The sequence below is a fragment of the Hakea prostrata genome, chromosome 3 (genome assembly GCF_041222555.1).
Source record: "Hakea prostrata isolate BN-2017 chromosome 3, UWA_Hpros_2, whole genome shotgun sequence".
NCBI lineage: Eukaryota > Viridiplantae > Streptophyta > Magnoliopsida > Proteales > Proteaceae > Hakea > Hakea prostrata.
In genome coordinates, this window is record NC_142602.1 from 67,117,745 (window position 1) to 67,137,181 (window position 19,437).

Consider the following 19,437-nt stretch of genomic DNA (forward strand, 5'->3'; position numbering starts at 1 on the left):
GACGGAGTAATGCTGATCGTGTAAGGGATTCTCCTGTACTATATCTTATGTTCGACTTCAGGATTAATTGCCTGTATTCGATTAATTTCTCAACTGTAATTTTGTTCTCAGCTCAATGGAGCAAGGATTTTTGAAGGCATCAGGCATTGGGAGAGCTTCTTCCAAATTCTGAAGAAGTGAAATATGTCTCAGAAAGATGGCTTCCTAAATACTCTATGATAGCATGAATTATTATTTTACTTATTTCGTCTTTGAATGTAGCCTTTTTGGCAGCAAACTACGCTGTTTCTTTATTTTGTATTTTGAGGATCATCATTTTGAAGATGGCAACAATAGCATCAAATTTCCAAGGTCATAAGTCACAGCTTTGCTGACCCTTTTGCACTGCAACTCGAACACAGATTGAATATGAGTTTCAAATTTGCTGATGTCTTTGGTCATGTTTTGAAAACCAGTTATTGTCATTTCAGTGATCTAACATGCATTCGTTGCCATAGTTTCATAGTTTATATATCTATTTCACTCTCTAAATTATATCCATGGCACCATACTGAATATCCCAACCTGCTATAATTTATCAAAAAGCTTCTAATTGTTATAATCCTTGAAATATCAACACAATCATGATGAGCTTCTCATAAACCCATGCAAAATGCTGATGACTGATGAAGCATTTCTTTCCCTCGATACTCCACCAGCCATCTCAAACGTTCGATCAAATTTTGCTTATGTGGCATGATCTGCACCATCGGCAGCAGCTGCCTGCTTCTGCAAATAAAAATTGTCTCTAGCCTGTTGAACGTGACAGAAATTATACGTTAAAAGTACATGAATTATGGGAAAGTCTTAGGGCCTGTTTGGTTACATGAGTCTGGAGATTTCAAATCTATAGATTTCAAATCTATGGAGTTATAATTTATAAAATTAGATGTTTGGTTGTGGAATGAAATCTGTGGATTAATCCTAAAAAACTATTTGATCAACGTGATTTTTGTGAATGTGCAAATGTATAGTTTTTTTGAAATCTCTGGATTTCACCCCTTATCCATAAATCTACAGATTCACGTTTTTAGTGTAAAAAGGTGAATCTCTAGATTTCATGAATCTATAGATTTTTACAACAAAACGGGTATAATTCTTAGATTCATGAATCCAGAGACTTGAAATCTCTGGATTCATGTAACCAAACAAGCCCTTAGATAATTTGTCGTTGTTAATATTAGTGGGTGGGTCCCACTATAATTTGTGCCATAGGTGGTGGCAAGATGGTTATGTAGTCTAAGATGACTACACCTCTATTTAATTGAGTCTAAAGAGGACTCTAATATTCCCTCCCTAAGATGAGTCTAAGGAAAACCTTAATTAAAGAATTAGGGTTGAGGGAAAACATTATAAATAGAGGGATGGAAAACCAAATAAAAATATATGATTAAGAATACTCTCCCATGCTCTATGAATTGTTCAAACTAATCCTGAACTTCCATCATTGTGGTTTTAAATATTTGGCTAGGCTACCTAGTCATTGGAGAATGAAAGTAATTGTGTGGCATCTGTGTGCAACTAGAGTGAAACCTAGTTATTTAACAGATTTCATTATGTGCCACATATTCATTAGGGACCTAGTCTGCACCCAAGCTAATACAATTGAAAAGTTCATGCATTTGGGGTATGTTCTTTTTATCCTATTGTTATTCTATCCTAACTCGTGAAGATGCTGATTCTTCACTAAGTCAAGGTCTTGGTAAAAGATAATGAGTGGTTCTGTCTTGGTAAAGGATAATGAGTGGTTCCTGACCCTTGACAATTAAAGTTTGTTTTTATGGGTTCTTGCTGAGTTCTGTTCCATGGTTATGTCTAAGGTTGGAGAATGGGTGAAGACTTCAAAGAGAAGTGCAGGAATCTACAATTAATAGTCTTGGCATGGGGATGGCTGTGGTTTGAAAATCTAATAAGCAGCTGACTTCTGTATATTAAGTGTGGATACTTGGAGACCTGATATTACATGAGGGCTCAATAACTCTTGCTTTCTAGTATTGAGGTGGAACATTTGGCTGAGCCCCATGCCCCTTGTGCAGGGATGGATTTGGGAATCCGGATCATCACCCCTGATGGGGAGCACAGAGTGCTCCCCGACAGGTTTACCACCACAAATTCAGTGGGACCCACCGATAAAAAATAATAAAATAAAAAAACCCTCCCATCACCCAACCCTTGGGTCCTCCTGTATTATGGTGGTAAAGCCGTCGGGAGCACAAAATGCTACCCCTGCAGGTAGCTGATCCGAACTCTGGATTTGATGTTCAACTCAAATCTGGTTGCTTCACCCCAAAAAAAAAAAAAAAAAAAAAAAAAAAAGGGCTGCGTGGCCAATATATGTATGGTGCAGGTTCATTGTTTATCAAGGCATTTGACAGGGGATTTATCAGTTACAGCATCCTCCAGACTGTCAGGATTCACATGGAGGTTGTGGAGCCACAGCCCAACCGGCCAAAGCTTCGGCTCAACCTTATCTAGAACTCATGAGTTACAATGCATCCTTTACTGCACACTCAGAGCTTGAGATTTCAAGTTGATAATTGACTGCTTGTGTCTATACCTTTAAAAATTATGTAAATCAGTATACAGTTGTAATGCTGATCACCTCCTGTTTGATCTTTGAGCTCAATCCTTTCAGGCAATGTGTGTTTTATTAACAACTGGAGCGAGTATGAATTATGATATGCGATCTGATTTTATCGTCCTTTCAACATTATGCCAGATGATGTCAATGTTAATGAATTGTTAAAAATTCCATAATAAAAAGAACGGGTTTTATACCAATTTTTATACCGTAATAAAACTGAACTGTGCTGTTTTTTAGTACCGATTTTATATTGTTTTCATACCGTACCGTATAAATTCGGTACAATATGGTTTCGGTATGTGGTTTTCAAATTCAATACCATACCGTACCATACCGAATCGACACCCTTAGGTCAACACCTATTAGTGCACGTAAGTTGGCCAGATAAGCCTCGGATCCAACTCAACCAAGATGATGAATTAATATACTGATTCTCTTTCTTTTTTTGTTCTTTAAAACAAAATTCTAATGTCTCATGTCTTTGATGCCACCTGAAACCTGTTGTACAAACTCCCAAACCTGTGGTCCAGTAGACTAAACCAATCGAGTCGACTGGGGGCCTTGACCTTAGGTCCTAGGGAAAAAATGGTGCGAGGTTGGAAATGAACTGATGTATGTCTTCAGGATATGAAAGGCCAGTGCTCAGTTTGCGGAGACAGCAACTTACCAAAACATCAGCCCCAAGTTTTCCCCCAGTAGTTTGAGGGTCAAGGGTCTATTTGGTTACTTGAGTCTGGAGATTTCAAAAATTTAGAGATTTCAAATCTATGTAGTCATGGTTCATAAAATTAACTGTTTGGTTAGTCTGATTCTTTGGAATGAAATCTATAAATTCATTCTGAGAAAACATTTATGGGGTCATAGTTCAAATATTTAACTTTTTTTTATAGTGACAATGAAATCTCTGGATTTCACCTCATACCCATAAATCTACATATTCACGTTTTTAGCATAAAAAGGTGAATCTTTAGATCACTAAAAACGTGAATATGTAGATTTCATGATTCCAGGGATTCACACAATCAAACGGGTATAAATCTCCCATTTGTGAATCCATAGATTTCAAATCTCTAGATTCATGTAACCAAACAGACCCTAAACCATCATAATTGCAGCAAACAATACAAATGTTGAAGGGCCTGCTGTCATCAATGCATCTTAACATTCAGGCCAATGTTGAAGGCCCTGTACTCACCAAAGCATCTTAATAACTTTTTATCAGAGAATTGTTAACCAAAAGCAACCACTTAGGAAGCTCTAACATGGAAACAGAAGACAGTCAACGATGCAAACACCAGTTTGATAGAGCAATCAAACATTCTAATCCATGGCTATATTAAGTTTGCATTCAAAGTTTCTTCTAACATGTAAGTGAAAATAAAGTATCAGAATGTAACCAGAGAAGCATATTGACAAAAAAATCACAAGGTGCTACTGAGCTATTTTTCATACTACAAAATGGAACATCTTCCTCTATCTTCATTCCCTAATTCTGTCTTTCCGTTGAGATTGTGATCCAACAATTTATATTTAACATCCACTAAGCTTGATCCATACTGCAAAACAAAACCACAAAATAAATGCCTCAGAAAATTAAAGCCACAAAATAACTTCACTTTTATACTATCTTGATTCAAGTATGAAAGCTCCCTGCACTTAGCCTTGTTCTTGTTCCTACCTACTTCTTTAGATAAGGTCATAAAAAGAAGATAAAGAAGGGTTTGAGGGATTAAACTTCAAACATATTTTATCAATTGAGATCCTCTTCTTAAATTGAAGAGATTATACACGTTCAGTTCCACAGCTAATTTGTAGGAATTAACATTGAGTTCCAAAGCTAATTTGTAGGAATTAGTAGATAAATTCTGAAGACTAGAATTCTAGAACTCTTGTGACTTGACATATGTCCCATAACTAACCATACTCCTCTGTTGACCTGGATTACAAGGACTATTTTAACAATCAATGCATTGCCTTACTACCCAGCCCCTATTCTATTGAGAAAAATTAGGAACAATACGAGATACATAACATTCCTCCACCCACAAAAGACACCTAGACTCCTAAACACATAATTTTTCATATTAAGATAAATAAAAACCTAACGATTGCCTCTATATTTATTATACTGCTGGAGTCTAAAGAACTATCTGCAATTCCTGAATCAAGCATTACCAAGTGCTAAAGAATGTCCAACATAGGCATGGCCAAACAAATAATAAGAAATCTAACTTTCGAGAGGAAAGGTCTTGGCACCCATGGCTTAGGTAGTTGAGAATCTAAAACTGGTCATGAAATGGTCATAGAATACAGAGATATTCCACCAGGGTTCCACATGCCATTCAGCCTCTTCTCAATTCAAAACCCCCACTTCTGCCGAGTACATTGCAGTGAGCTCCTAATGTGTCCAGCCCTTTACTGGCAGAAACATAAAAATGGTTCTTCCATGAAGACCATTACAACAGCTGCAACAGAAATGTCTAAGACATTATAGAGTGATACTTCAACTATGCTTCGATCCTTCAGAATGCCAGTCCATGGGCTAGGCTGTGACATTGATGACGTAGCCACTGTGGCATCATATTTATCTGGGTTAAGTTTTTTAAAAAAAACACCCTGGATTTGGCTCTTGCTTCTATCTATTGGTACCAAAGTAATTTTAAAATCCTGCTCTAAAAAGATTTGGATGAAGAGTGGCATTGCAGCTAGCATCATTCCAAAGAAGTTACTTAGACTAGAATAATATTTTCAGATTCAACTAAACATTTTCTACCACCTCTAAGAAAGCTGATGTTGGAAGTCAAAATATTTAAGGTGCATATCATAAAAATGGGATGGCAGACAGGGCAAGAAACTACGAAAGAAAGAATGATTTATCACTTTGTTGGTCATCAACCAACAACCTTCCAACTAAAAGCAGTTGGATCAACTTCATCACCACACCTTGAAAGCCCAAGAGTGATGCTCTTCTCGGAAAATGGAAATTATCTTAAACCTAATGTGGATGAGGCTCATCTTCTCAAGTATGGAACTAGAGATTCCAATTAGACAAGGAACAAACTTATAAAGCTGTAGAGAAAATGTCTAGGGGATTCTGTCGTCTCATCAAAGGAGGGAATGGACAAGGATTTTAAGTAGATGTGTGTGGATAAAAGCCCCTAGCATATGTATCTTATGCTGTCTCTATGAGATGACAGATTGCACAGTTGCATTGGCAACATTTTGAGACCAAAGAGAACTCCTTCTCCATGCCTTTGTGGTAAATAATGAGGACATATCTCTCTTGTCCAGTTTCATTTGGAATCAACATATTATAGCCAAGCAGTTTCTTCATGGATGATTTTTCTTGCCAAAACTGTAGCAGTGTATCCTTTAATAAGAAAAACTATACTAATGTCTTACATTTTGTTGCAAGTGGAATGATGAGATTTTTCTATTCCCAATTCATTTTTTTCCCATACCTTCGGTTTGAAAAAATGGCAACAACTAATTAATTAGAGAAATGAAGAATCATATAATGATGGTTTGAAATGAAATAGTATCACTCTACACTTGAGATGTTAGCATGTTTTTAACTTGTGCAATGACATTAAAGAACTTAGAGATGTAATTCAAACTTCAAATAGACATGGAGTTTCCCAATGGTTTCTTGGTCAGTATGTATGCAGTCATTTTTGCCTTGCTACTGTAGCCAATCCCTTTCAAGGGCTTCCCCTTTTTCTCAGATTTCAGTGCTGTTCTTTTAAAACAACTCAAGTTTGGACTCCAGGTTAGGAAAATGTAAAGTGCAAAGCCTTTTCCACCCATGAATTTGATCATATCAGCAAAGCTTTCTTATGGATGAGAGAAAGAATCACATAGCTTAAAGGTCATACCTTCTCTCATTCGGGAGCTCCAACTGTCACAGTGAACCATTTTGCCATCCACCGAAGTGACTGGAACTGAAATTGGATTTAGTGGTGGATGCCAAGTTCTACCCCTAACAATAGAGTAATCATCATCACTGCTGTCATCCTCCTGTCTCCTAGTAGAGATCAAACCCCGTAAGACTGTGGAAAGTAGTAGGGACAGAGCCTGTACACGGTGTCATAAGTAGAATATAAGATAACTGTTATGAATGTGTTGAATTGCACATAAAATATTGGAAAAATTTAGACAAACCCAGGGTCCCAGGAATGGTACCCTGGAAGCTGGAGTCCAAACATACTCTAGATGCCAAGATAAAAACCTGCCAACAACAGCATGTTATCTAATGAACACTGCTACCTACTGCTGAACTTTCATTGAACTATCTATCTGAAGGAATTGATATGATATCTAACTTTAAGGGTTGGAAACCGCTGGTCATGGTAGTTTATTTGGCGCATTGAGATCAGAAATTACTTTGCATCAAGCCAGGAGATCCTTCTCATATTTAGGGCTTCGTTGACTCTACTTGCAAGTTGCAACTACATTCAGCCCTCAGTCAGAAAATCTGATTGTAAGCAATCAGTTTTATCCTCCAGCACATTGCAATAATCTATCAGGACATCTTCAAGAAAAAAGAAATATGAAATAACTTTGAATCTGACCAGCATATTCCTCTGATATTTTATGGTATTCTAACTCCCTAAAACAAGTCAGCCGACCTTGTGCTGTTGCCCATCTGGCACCGAAGTTTGCTGCTATAGACAATCATCACCCAAAAGCTTAGCTTTGACTTTCCATCCAAATATTGTTATTGCTGGTTTCAGGATCTACATCAAATACTTGTGATACAGAGGGATTTATATTCCCTACTGATCTGTTATATTTCTCCAGATTTGAAGACCTATCAATCAGCATTTATATTGTGCATAGGAACAGATTCATTTTCTGGCCAGAGGTGCTTTAGCTGGCCGGGCCCTAGCAGTTTTCTCTTTAACTGCGAGATCTGGTGGTTGGTTTAGTTTACATCAGGTTCCCCTTGTGCATGATGGCTGATCCTAAGCTTACCTCAGACAATGATAATGTCCAGATTACCACTAGCAAACTCAATGGGGTTTCCAATTATCTCTTTGGACTGAGTCAATTCAGGTACAATGCTAAGAACAAGATCGGAGTACCTGAAAAAGTTACCTTCCACACCCCTGACAAAAGGTGTTGGGATGAGTTGAAGGAAAGCCTCTCCAAGAGAAAAATATCTTCAACATGTTTGATCTATATGATAAAAATTTTAACTTGAAGCAGGGGGACAAATCTTTAAATTAGTATCAGTGCCTTTAAAGGAATGCGGGAGTAGGTCAATATTCATCAACTTCTAACTACTGATCTGGAATAGTTATAGATTCGACAGGTGAATTTCAAGTAGCTAGATTTATGGATGGATTAAATTATAATTATCAGTCTACTGAGAGCCAGTTACATGTTGGAAAAAGGGTACCTTCCCTAAATCCCTGTAACAAAACCTTCTTGTCTTTAGCATATGGTTTCTCCTTCCAAGGGTGTCATTTTACCCCTCCTAAGGAAGGTTCTGTGTTTATTGCTGGTCATGGTTCTGCCTTTCCATGGGAAAGGTCTATGGTTGTAGCATTCAGCCACCCCATTTTGCTAGTATCACTGAAAGGGTAACTTTAGATTGAAGAAGTGAAATGATACTAGGTTGGGAAACATTATAAACAACTCACCCTTATAATATATAATATTATTGTTAAGGTTCTGTAATAACCAAAGATATTCCCCAGTTTTGATGAGCTATCAGTAACAGTGTTACACCTATTGCCACTTAAATTTCCTGTGTAGAGGCTTAATAAGGTGACTTGTTAGTGAATAAATATTATCATACCAAACAGTAATTGAAATGCCAGTTTAGCTCCTCCCAGCTAATCATTGACTCAGTCTATGGCTAAAACAAGGGTCTCTTGCATTAAATACAGCTGCACTAGTTTCCAACAACCAAAATGAAAAATTGTCATGTAAAACCCAAAATATTGGAGTTTCCTTCTGCACAATTTTTATTTGTAAACAAATCAAGCTTTACTAATTTTGCGTCAGGTTCACATGTTGTCATAGATTATTTGACAAGCAAGGCTTTTACAACACCACACTCACTCAAATTTAAGACTGTTATTGTAAAAGAAAAAGAGAAAATTGCAAGATTATCTAAATTTGTTTTTCAGTTTACACAACTACCCATCTATCTTTTTTTGTTCAGCTAAAACAGCTTAGACAAATATGTGCAATTATGAAAGAGACCAAAACAGTTCCAGCCCTCCAGCTATGTAAGCTTCATGCTTTATTTCAATTTTTCCCTCCTCCTCTTTCCCTCTTTTCAGATCATCACCTTTACTGGGCTTTTACAGTTCATCCTTGCCAACCCTGCTCCCCTAGTCCTCTACCTCTCTTTACCGATGCTATTTCTCTATCCATGCGCAGATCTCACACTTCTCATCCTCTTCTTCTTTCTCTACCCTGTAATTTGGGTGTTGACATCAGACAGCCCACCTCACTGCTCTTTGTCTGCACTCCTTTTTCTCCCAGCTCTCTGCTCCTCCTTTGCACCAGGATGCTGTGGTGCCTTGGCTTATTTTGTGATTGCCGCTTCACCCCCCACAAAGCCTTTTCTTCTCTCACTCTGCCTCACCACCCCCATTTGAAGTTCTACGCTTCTCATTGCAATTGCCAATATTATTTAATTTTTATCATTATTATTATTATGCTCTCTTTTGCAGATCTTTCTCCTGTTATACCATTAGTGTCACTGCCATCGTAGAATGTGGCATTTGATACAATTATTGGAAGACACTTCTAAATACAGTTTGGTCTTTATCTGCAAATGGGTTCTTGAGTTCATTGAAACTAACTGCCGGGGAGCTTGTGGTTAATTGAAGTTGTACAACCTAGGTCACATCACTTATACTGCTGCTCTATTCAAAATGGCTTCACTGATGAAGCATGTTGTGAGATGAGCTGCGAACATCAGCCCAGCCTCTCAGGGGGCATCACCGTCGTCTATGCCTCTAACTTTTGTCCTCCAACTATGATCAGCAGTTCAGGTTTAGGAAAAGCCCAGTAGAGGGAATGACTGGAAAAGGGGAAAAGAGGAGAATGAAGGGAATATTTGAATGGAGCGCACTTAATTGGCGGAGGGGCACTATTTGGGTTACTTTTGTAATTGCCATACTTGTTTTAGCCCTATTAGTTGAAGAAGGGGCATAGATTGTTCTGTAAACTGAAACACCATTTTCCTTTGTGGTAAAAAACAAACTAAAAGTTGCCCCCACCACCAATCCAACTCCCCCACTCCAGATAGAGGAAAATAAAACAACAATGTGGCAAAGAGAGAGGAGGAAGCTTAAGAAGTTGGTGAAACAATCTATGGACCCTTGAAAACTTTGAAGTCAGAAAGGAGTAGCATCATCAGTAGTATGAAAAGAAAAAAAGTTACCTGAATTATAACTATAGATATGCCAACCCACTTGCATATATCAAAGTTTTCTTCAATAAATTCTCGAAGATGTGCAAGTTCCCCAGTAGGATCACTCGGAAGATCCTGTTGTAGAAAAAGGAAAACAAGATTCAGCTAAGGGACTATCCTATGCACATGGGATGAGAAATCAACAAAGAAATAGAGAAAACTTCTGACACAATGAATTTGAAGCTCACCTTTTCCCAATGATGATCAACAGAAACAAAAGCCACAAAACCTGCTTCTAGTATCATGAATGTAATTGTCACTAGAACATACTGACGTCATTAAGAGGTTAAAGAACACCAGCACAAATGGAAAATCACATCCACAACTAATCAGATAAATTTGTTTTGTAACGGGATTGAAGGAGTCCTTTTAATTCCACATTTCAATTTCCCACTTGAAACTATTACGGATTTAATTATATTGCCCACATTTCTAGTAATATATAAAAAAAGAAGAAGGAATTGGGGTGCCACATTATTAGGATACGAAGCACAGAAAGCATCCATTAACTGCTTCAGCAGCAATGAGACCAATAAAAGCAATCGAACACAATGCAATGCCAATGCCAATACCCATAAAAGAGTATATGAACCTAGAGCAACAGCAACACCAAAACAATGGCTTGAGTACCAGAAATTTACATCCAGTGTTTCATTAAAACTAAAGGAAAACCCAATTGGGTTGCATGACAAGGAAAGAAAAACTAAAATTAAGAATTTACAAGTTACCATGCAGAAGGAAGGGTCTTGGGGACGAATACAACTTCGTCTTCAAGTCCAGAAACCATATTTACGGCGAGACTCAAAGGAAAACCATGTCCAGAAACCCTAAACATGTCAGAATAGGGCATGTAACGTAGTGAGGACTCTGGAGACGGAGCTGGAGGTTGAGGAACTGCATCGTGCTTTTTCCATTGATTGAGCGTCCATACTGAATAGATTATGACAGAAATTCCCACGAAAGTTTGAAGGAAATTCAGGAATTTGAGGAGGAAGGCAACACAAGATTGACAGTGTTTATCAGATCCCATTTTCCCCCCTCCTCCACGGATTTGCAGTCAATAAACCAAAGATTGAATTTCTTAACAAGTTACAATTCTCTGGTTATCATCATCACCAACTTAATTAAACCCTTAACAACTCTTGTAGTTTCTTGTTATTTTTCAAGAAAAATCGTCTTTCAGAAGAAAAATAACAGAAATTGAAGACTAAATTCGTTCAATAAAAGGTGCTAACCGCTAAACTAACCGCCAAGATTTCCTATAGTTAGAAGGTTAAAAAGACACCTAAATTAAACTCTCGCTTATTAATGAAGTCACTCACCCCCTACTTTTTTTTGTTGAAGTACATTTTTTTCTTTTGTAGTAGAAATAGATTTATTCATAGCGTGTAAAGGAAGTGGTCGAGCAAAGCTCTAATAACCACTCATCGGAACATGATCACTCAGTGATACACGATGCAGTGAGGGCCTTCCTAGCTAAGAGATCTGTAACATGATTCACACTCTTAGGGACAAAAATGGGTTTGAAGCCCAACAATCTGGTTGGCACAAATCTAATATCATGGATAATGGGCTAATATGTGAAGTCATGTCCTCCTCACTAACAAAGATATTAATTAATTGTTGGCAATCTAATTCCATCTCTATAAATTCATTATACCTAGCGACCGCTTCAAGTAGACCATAGAGAAAGCTAGTGCCTCTCCCTTCAAGGCCGAATAGAACACTGCCCGTTGCTATTTTGCTAAAAGGATCTGCCCCTCTGAGTCTCTGACGATAAAGCCCAAACCTCCTTTGTGCTCCCTCTCCTTCTAGGCGGCATTGACATTCATCTTTACATAATGCGCTTGAGGAGGTTTTCATTCGACTTCAATCGACGATCTTTACCAGTTGTGAGGTTGATTTGGATTTCTCTTCACAAAATTCCTGAAAATTTCTTACTGCCACATTCACAATTTGCCGTTAGCCATGGTTGTCTTCCCACCACCTTATGGTTGCTTGCTTTCCATATAGCCCAGGCAATGAAAGAACATAAACTCTTGAGTTCAATTGAATCCTTCTTCCTTTGAGCACCAAGATGAGTCCACACTTGAAACCATTCAGCCAAACACATTACTCCATATACCCTCCATGACAGGGGGCTTCCAAACCATACGTGTCACACTCCACCCAGCCGGCTCCGACCATACCCAAATACCTATGGGGGTGATATACTACAGGATCTAGGTTCACGGCCAATTCCATAACACCATAGGATATAGTATAATAAAAAAGCAAGAGATGATTAAAAGAGAGGACTAAAGTGACAAGTATTAAAATTCAATTATTACAGTTAGCCATAATTTAAGTTCAAAATCACGGTTCCAAGTCAGTCCAATCAAATCAAGTATTAAAGTTTAAGAAATGACTGTTTAACAGCGGAAGTCTACTTTCTCGAGAGGTACAAAATACTAAGTAGGGCCCTCATCTATTGGCTAGATGAGAAAGATATAGCACATAGTTACAAGGGCAACTACTGTGTCATAAGTGATCTCTGTAGCCTCAAAAATAGTTGACTCCATAGGAGCAATCTGAGCATGGGCACAAATCTCCATGCGATCCCATCTCCTTCCTAGCTGGTCCCTCATAGCATTCTGTCTGCGGCAAATTCTCCATTTGAAGGGAGTCCTCATAACTTGTGGTGAGATCTAAAAAGCATATACATAAAAGGAATGAATTCAACAGAACTTAGTGAGGTCAACATGACCATATATCGTGCATCTATCACACATTTCCATAAGCAATCCATGTATAGTATGTAATGAGATGAGTGAATGAATATGTATGCAAATATGCTTTTAACTCTAATAATGGAGTTTTTATGGTAGACATGCATTAAGTTATACACCAACCTCCTTTGGGTGGTCTCATCATTCTCCCTCAACGAGAGACATCTATTGGGTTCTCCGCGGTAGTTAGATCAAGTCATATCAAACCGTGGCTGGGGATTAGGTCACCACTCTCTCACATCACCATTGTTTTGAAATTGACTCCTGTTAGGGATAACCCTAGGCCAATTCAAAGTCATAAAGCCTCGTACTACATGGGGTCTAGATACCTTTCCTCATGCCTAGTGCCTTGTTGGTTCAATATCCTTCTCCACCTAGGAATGACATCATCAATGAGAGGCATCTATTGGACCCCATTTCTTAACCCTATGGCCATCCACATATGTTGGGGCGGATGCCTCTCATGTCTCCTCACGACACTCAAGCCGTTTTTTGGGTGCCCCATGAGCCAAACCTAACATATGCAACTCTACTATCTCATGATGACAGTGAGCCTACTTAATGCTCACAGAACCTAGCCACTACCATCATGGGTCACTCGACTTCAATACGCTTGCCGAAAGGATAATAACACATTTAGAAACTTATTGACCATGTACCTAGGTCTAAGTTAATGTAAAGTCACCAGGGTAATGGGCGAACCCACAACCCTAGTCGGTATATAAGTATAGGTGGACATTATCCTACCATCCAATCCACACATACACATCATTTCAAAATGATCATTCAAGTAATTTGAATACTAAATAAACATAACACCGCATTACCTTTCGTTTGCTCAAAGTCACATGCAATTCATAAACAGACATAGAATATCAATGTAAATGAAGATTTAAACAACACTAATAAATACACAAGTTATGACAATGTATTTTCCTCACCTGTCAAAGACAATAACAATCTCCAAAGTCCAATTGTCACACCCCACCCGCTGGTATCGGTCTAGCCCGACAACCCATGGGAGCGATCCACAGTCACAAGATCCACGATTTAGCCATTAGTGATAATAAATGCACATAATAATAAATCAAGCGCAAGAACAATTCAATAATTAAATAAAAAGGATATACAAGTGTCCATAATCCAATGAGGAAAGAATTTAATCAAAGGAATGAATAAAATAAACGTGTCCAAAAAGGGTATCCCAACGGAAGTAGAAGAAACCAAAGTTTAAGTGTTATTTTGTTATTTCTCAAGGATGGCACTCTTCTCTTTTAATCTCTTGATGAAAGGAGTCATTCAACCTTCTTTCATCGACTTATCAAAATGGCAAACCACTTGGATCCTTTTGCCATTAATAGGAGCTGTAAGCGCACTCCATGCACCCACAGGTGGCTTCGTGTTGTGCATTGCTACCTCCCACTGATGCCTCCACAGTCTCTTCAAGGGGTTCTCCCAGTCATACGGAACGTCTCCCATTTCAATATTTCCATATGAATAATATAACAATAATTCATAAAAGAATGAGTTCTTATGAACTCAGTAAGGCAATAAATATCATATACATATCAACATCATAACATGATAATTATCATAAAGGAAATATGATATGCATAAGTATGGATGCATCTAACAGCTAACTAGGCAAGTCTCTAATATGGTATACATGCTTTAAGATATAACACTAGCCCTCCTCTAGGTAAGTCTCGTTATTTTGATCCCTCACAGACTGGTTACTTCTGTTGTGATCCCGAGCAAGGGGTACGGTCCTCGTCAATCAACCATGGCTGGGGTTTAGGTCCACACTCTCACCACAACCATTGGCATGAGTACTAGCGCATGTCAGTGATTCTAACTAAATGCAAGGTCCTACAATAACATACTATATGTGGTCCAAATACTTCCCCTATGGATCCAACCAACTTGGTTTAGTGTCCTTCTCCACCTAGGAATGAGAATCCTCACAGACTGACTTACCTGTGTTGGACTCCATTCTCTAGCCCTATGGTCACTTACATATTGTTGGGGCGGATGCTCTCATGTCCCCTCACGACTCCCAAGCCTCTTATTGGATGCCATGAGCCCAACCCTAACATATACAACCCTACCAATACATGGTCAACAGTGGACCACTAAGTCTTCGCACGGACTGCTACCACTGTATGATGAAACAGAGTCACATCACCGTTATCACGAGTCATTCAACTTCAATACCCCTGCCGAAAGGGTAATAGCATGTATGGGTATCTAACCATGTAATCTAGACCTCCTAGGTATGTACTCAAGCAACCATGATAGTGTTGGGGGCATCAAAGAACAGTATCCCATACCACTCCTTGATATCCCAAGCTAAGGATACCCAATAAGGATATCCTAAATCATAGTTACAATAACTCATCATTCAATATCACATAACAAGTCAAGTACATCTAGTTATCATTCACAACATATTATTATCAATGAATCATTCAAACTACTATAATAGCAAGTTATATGATCACTCATGCATTCAGAGTTATACATAGTTCATCACATTACATGCCAATTCATATATGTATAGAAATGTAAACTTACTTGTCAAAGTGAAAATGCTATTGAAGTACAATCAAACTTCACAAGTAACAAGTCTAGTAAACCTCAGAGATCACTTAGATTAGGATTAAAAAGATTTATTAAGGACAAAAGTCAAAACAGAGGAAAAATCAAGCTGATAGGGCTTCTGTGACCCAGCTGGTCACTCATGGCGGTTGACTGAGTCAACCAACCGCCCCTCTTTCGGGCAAAATCTCAAGTCCGAAATTCCAACTTTAATCACCCATCCTCAATCAGATTTTGGGATGATCCAAATCCGAATTTTGTCCTTAACATTCCAGAGAATTCATCTCAATCAAGAAGTACAGAAGAGGAAGATTTAGAATTCACTTCATCTCCTTTGACTAAACCAACCCTTGATTTAGATATGAGAATCCATCTTCGGGTATGATCTAGTCGCAATCATCAATGGAAAGATCCTAACCATCTCAACTCACTATCTACAGAATCATAAGAGAGAGAGAGAGAGAGAGAGAGAGAGAGAGAGAGAGAGAGAGAGAGAGAGAGAGAGAGAGAGAGAGAGAGAGAGAGAGAGAGAGAGAAAACACTACTAATAAAGAGAGACAAGTAGGGAGAGTGTGTGATTAACTAACCTCCAACCGATTCGAAAGACCGAGCAAGAATCAAACCTTTTCTGTGTTTTGAGCATTCTTCACCACTAAACACGTGTACTTCGCCTCTCAACCGTCCACAATAGCCTCCACGAATAAAATATTACGAAATTAGGTCGTGGATGGCTATTTATAGAGGGTCGGGGGCAAATTAGGGTTTAAACCCTCAAATAGACTTGACTGGTTGCTTGAGGCAGTTGGTTGGGTCAATCAACCACCTTAAGCAACCACCCCTTAGTACTTTTCAGTACTTGGGTGTTTTGCTTAACCAGTTGATCCCCGACACCAATCTAACTTAAACCAACATGTGGGGGGGGGGGATCCTTACCTTGATCTCAGACATATTTAAACTCGACTTGTCTTAGGCTAGAGATCCACCTTCCCAGACCATCAGGGTTTCTACTGGATCTCCCTTAGGTTCCTAGTATGGCAGGTTCTTCATCAGTAGAATCCAGATCCATGGGTTTAGGGTATGGATCATGGGCTTCAATTCAGATGTTCCACAACTTCTTTCGGCTGTGACTTTGGATACTCAAACCTACAATACGGATCCCAGGTTAGAATCACGGGGGTTGTTACACCATATGAAATCCACAAAAGAGAGTGCAAGTGACCCAAAATAACCCTAGAAACATAAAAAATCAAATGAGTAATAATCAGGGATAGATAGGGGGTCAAAGGGGGCCAAAACACACACCCAAACTAGGGGCGGTTGAGTAATATCAATTATAGCAATTTATATCACTAATAAAATGAAAATAGCAATACTTAGACATACAAGACATGGTTAGTTTATTCCTCACCTTTCAACTTGATTTCGTTCCTTAAAGTCACAATTTCACTCTCAAGAGTTGGTTGTTATACTCAATATAATCATAATCATATAAGAGAGATAATAGAGATTAATTAGAAATCAATTGGGTTCCAAAATATATCCAAAATCATCCTACAAAAACCTGTCATATGGTTTCAAACCCACCGTTCTCAACCTAGTTTTGGCAAAAAATCATTATTTTACCAGCAATTCGAAGTTGAATCGAATGAAACTTTGGGAACATCTAATTAACAGTAATAGGGTCCTAGAGGTATTATCAATTTGACCCAATTTAATCTCAATAAAAAAGCCCCAAATTTGGCTCTCGCAAGTGCCCACAGGCATCTCTGAGAGTCAAAATGCTAAATTGTTTGCAACGATTCACACAAATCACTCACAAACTAAAGGGAAACATAAATAAAACTATTTACAAGCATTCATTGCACCTAACGTGCCACAACTACCAAAATCTGGTATTTATTATAAAGGAACCCCACAAACTTAGGTTTAAAGAAGAAGGTTTGAAGAACTCTCACCATTTCCAATGATACTGCTATGATTCGGGTCTTGGTGCGCCTTTGTGTGGGTGGGAATCAAGATTCTCCTTGGTTTCTCCTCCTCTCCAAGGTTTAGCTTCGCACTAGCATTATAAAATGCATGTAGGAATGAATAGAGCTTAAAATAGGGTTTTAAAACACAAATTCCCGAATTTGCTCTGACACTGGGGAGGGGCAGTCTGTCCAGACCAATCGATTGGCCCTTGGTTGACCCCTCAACCAAGGTCCGATTCTGGTGATTTATGGCTTGAAAGAAAGGTCTTTCAATTATCTTCGTTTGGGTATATTTACCTCATTAATTGGATTCTCCGTCGTCGGTTTCCGGACGTGCCAAAATAGTCTTTTAATACTGTCGTGATTGACCTTCTCGCTCTCCTCTTAAGGAGGGAGGTCAATTCATCACATGGTTCATCCACTAGCATTGGGTCCACTTTCGAATCTTCGGGCTCAATTCGAATGGTCTAAAGTTGTTGTCTACTCGAGGCCTGGGTTCGCGGTCCTGAAATCATGGGTGAAGGGTTAAAAATTAGGGGGATTTCACAATAACCCAGTAGTTGTCTAGATTAGGGACAATGAAGAGCCCTTGTTGGATGAGGAGGGAGATCATCCTAATAGATTGATTGTAGAGGAGATGGGGGCTGATGTAGTGGACTTCATCGCCCAAGAGGGGAGTGCACATGCAGCGCCCGCCTGTCCTTTCATGCCACACCCTAGTGCATCCACCTATAGTATGGATTTGATTTCCTAGTCCAAAACTGAGGATGATGCGACTTAGGCATCCCTTGACGATGACAATAATGATGATGATGATGATGGAGGGGATGAGGTGTTGGACCTCATGACTAGGATTCAACTAATCTAGGGACAAACCACCACCACGACCTCCTGCACCAGCAATATGTAAAAGTCAAGGAGGGGGAGGACGACCACCGAGATTCACAGGTGAGAGTCAGTTCACCCATGCGACACAGGATTCAGACTATAGTGGAGCTGCAATTTGAGGCAAAAATGTCTCATCGACATATTTGAGGAAGGGGAAGGGGAGATAACATGGATATGGCATGGAGGACACGCCATCATATGGGTCTTACTGTCCGGCTGATGAGGAGAGCTTGGTGGGCTCTATGAGATTGATTGAGCATAGATGATTCCAGAGACTCCACCTTTAGAGGACCTGGATGGTATCGGCCCACAAAGTCCTCATATGATACTGCTATGGAGAGTGTTGGTTCTATTGGGTCGACTTATGGAGCTTATGGTGTCCCTCTTAGCTATCGACGTAGAGTTAGCCACCAAGGAAGCCTTATGGTCATAGAGTTTATGAAGCTTATGGTGTCCTTCTCACTGTCATCTATTGGAATTAGCCATTGAAACCTTATTACCCTTATGGAGCTTATGGTGTCCCTGTCCCTGTCGACAACCAGGGTGTTTCTTCATTTATTGAGCAGATCCTCCACTCCATACCTTAGCCACCACCGGCCCTTCCATTTGCAATTGCGCTAGTTCCTTATTTGGAGATTCCCAACTTCCCACCATTAGGATATCTTAAGCATGTAGATGAGGCCACATACAAAGCTGCAGTTGTGGACATTTATTGGGACGTGTATTGTCATTTGTATGGGTGCAGAGGGAAGATGGAGAAATGTATTAGGCAAACTTGTATTTGATAATATTCTTGGTTCATTTCATATATAATAGAGCAAATTGCACCAGCACCCCAAAATGGAGGCCTTGAAGCACTGACACCCCACTTTATGTTTAAAAAGCACAAAGAGACAAAATTGGATTTTTATTGGATAAATTTGTCCAATTTTATCACTAAAAGTAGTTAAATTAGTGTTTATTTTATTTCAATTCCAAAAATATCCCTATAATAAACAGTATCTGGACTATTTTAGTTCACAATGTCATGGATTCTGGAGAATGACATCCATCAAATAAATATATTAAATAATAGAATCATACCATCTAAGGTATTTCTTTCACCTTTTGCAAAAATACCCTCAGTAAAATATCATCACATCCTTTGAAAGGAAT

At 38.8% G+C, this 19,437-nt stretch overlaps 1 protein-coding gene across 1 annotated transcript; it reads right to left on the reverse strand.

Moving 5' to 3' along the window:
• Positions 1-3,936: 3,936 nt before the first annotated feature.
• Positions 3,937-11,279, reverse strand: LOC149022832 (tetraspanin-18-like). Its single transcript, XM_089147351.1, has 6 exons — positions 10,787-11,279; positions 10,545-10,650; positions 10,247-10,327; positions 10,029-10,133; positions 6,499-6,697; positions 3,937-4,179 (listed from the first exon to the last, which is right to left on the reverse strand). The coding sequence occupies exons 1-6, from the start codon at positions 11,086-11,088 to the stop codon at positions 4,154-4,156; spliced, it is 819 nt and encodes a 272-aa protein (XP_089003477.1). The 5' UTR covers positions 11,089-11,279; the 3' UTR covers positions 3,937-4,153.
• Positions 11,280-19,437: the final 8,158 nt, after the last annotated feature.

What these genes read in the sequence shown, in the direction of transcription:
- LOC149022832 (XM_089147351.1), bottom strand. Translation starts at nt 11,088, where the DNA reads ATGGGATCTGATAAACACTGTCAATCTTGTGTTGCCTTCCTCCTCAAA. An exon ending in AAGACCCTTCCTTCTGCATG is followed by an intron (nt 10,651 to 10,786) that starts GTAACTTGTAAA and finishes CTGTTGCTCTAG; the next exon opens with GTTCATATACTCTTTTATGG. An exon ending in GAGCTCCCGAATGAGAGAAG is followed by an intron (nt 4,180 to 6,498) that starts GTATGACCTTTA and finishes TTTGTTTTGCAG; the next exon opens with TATGGATCAAGCTTAGTGGA.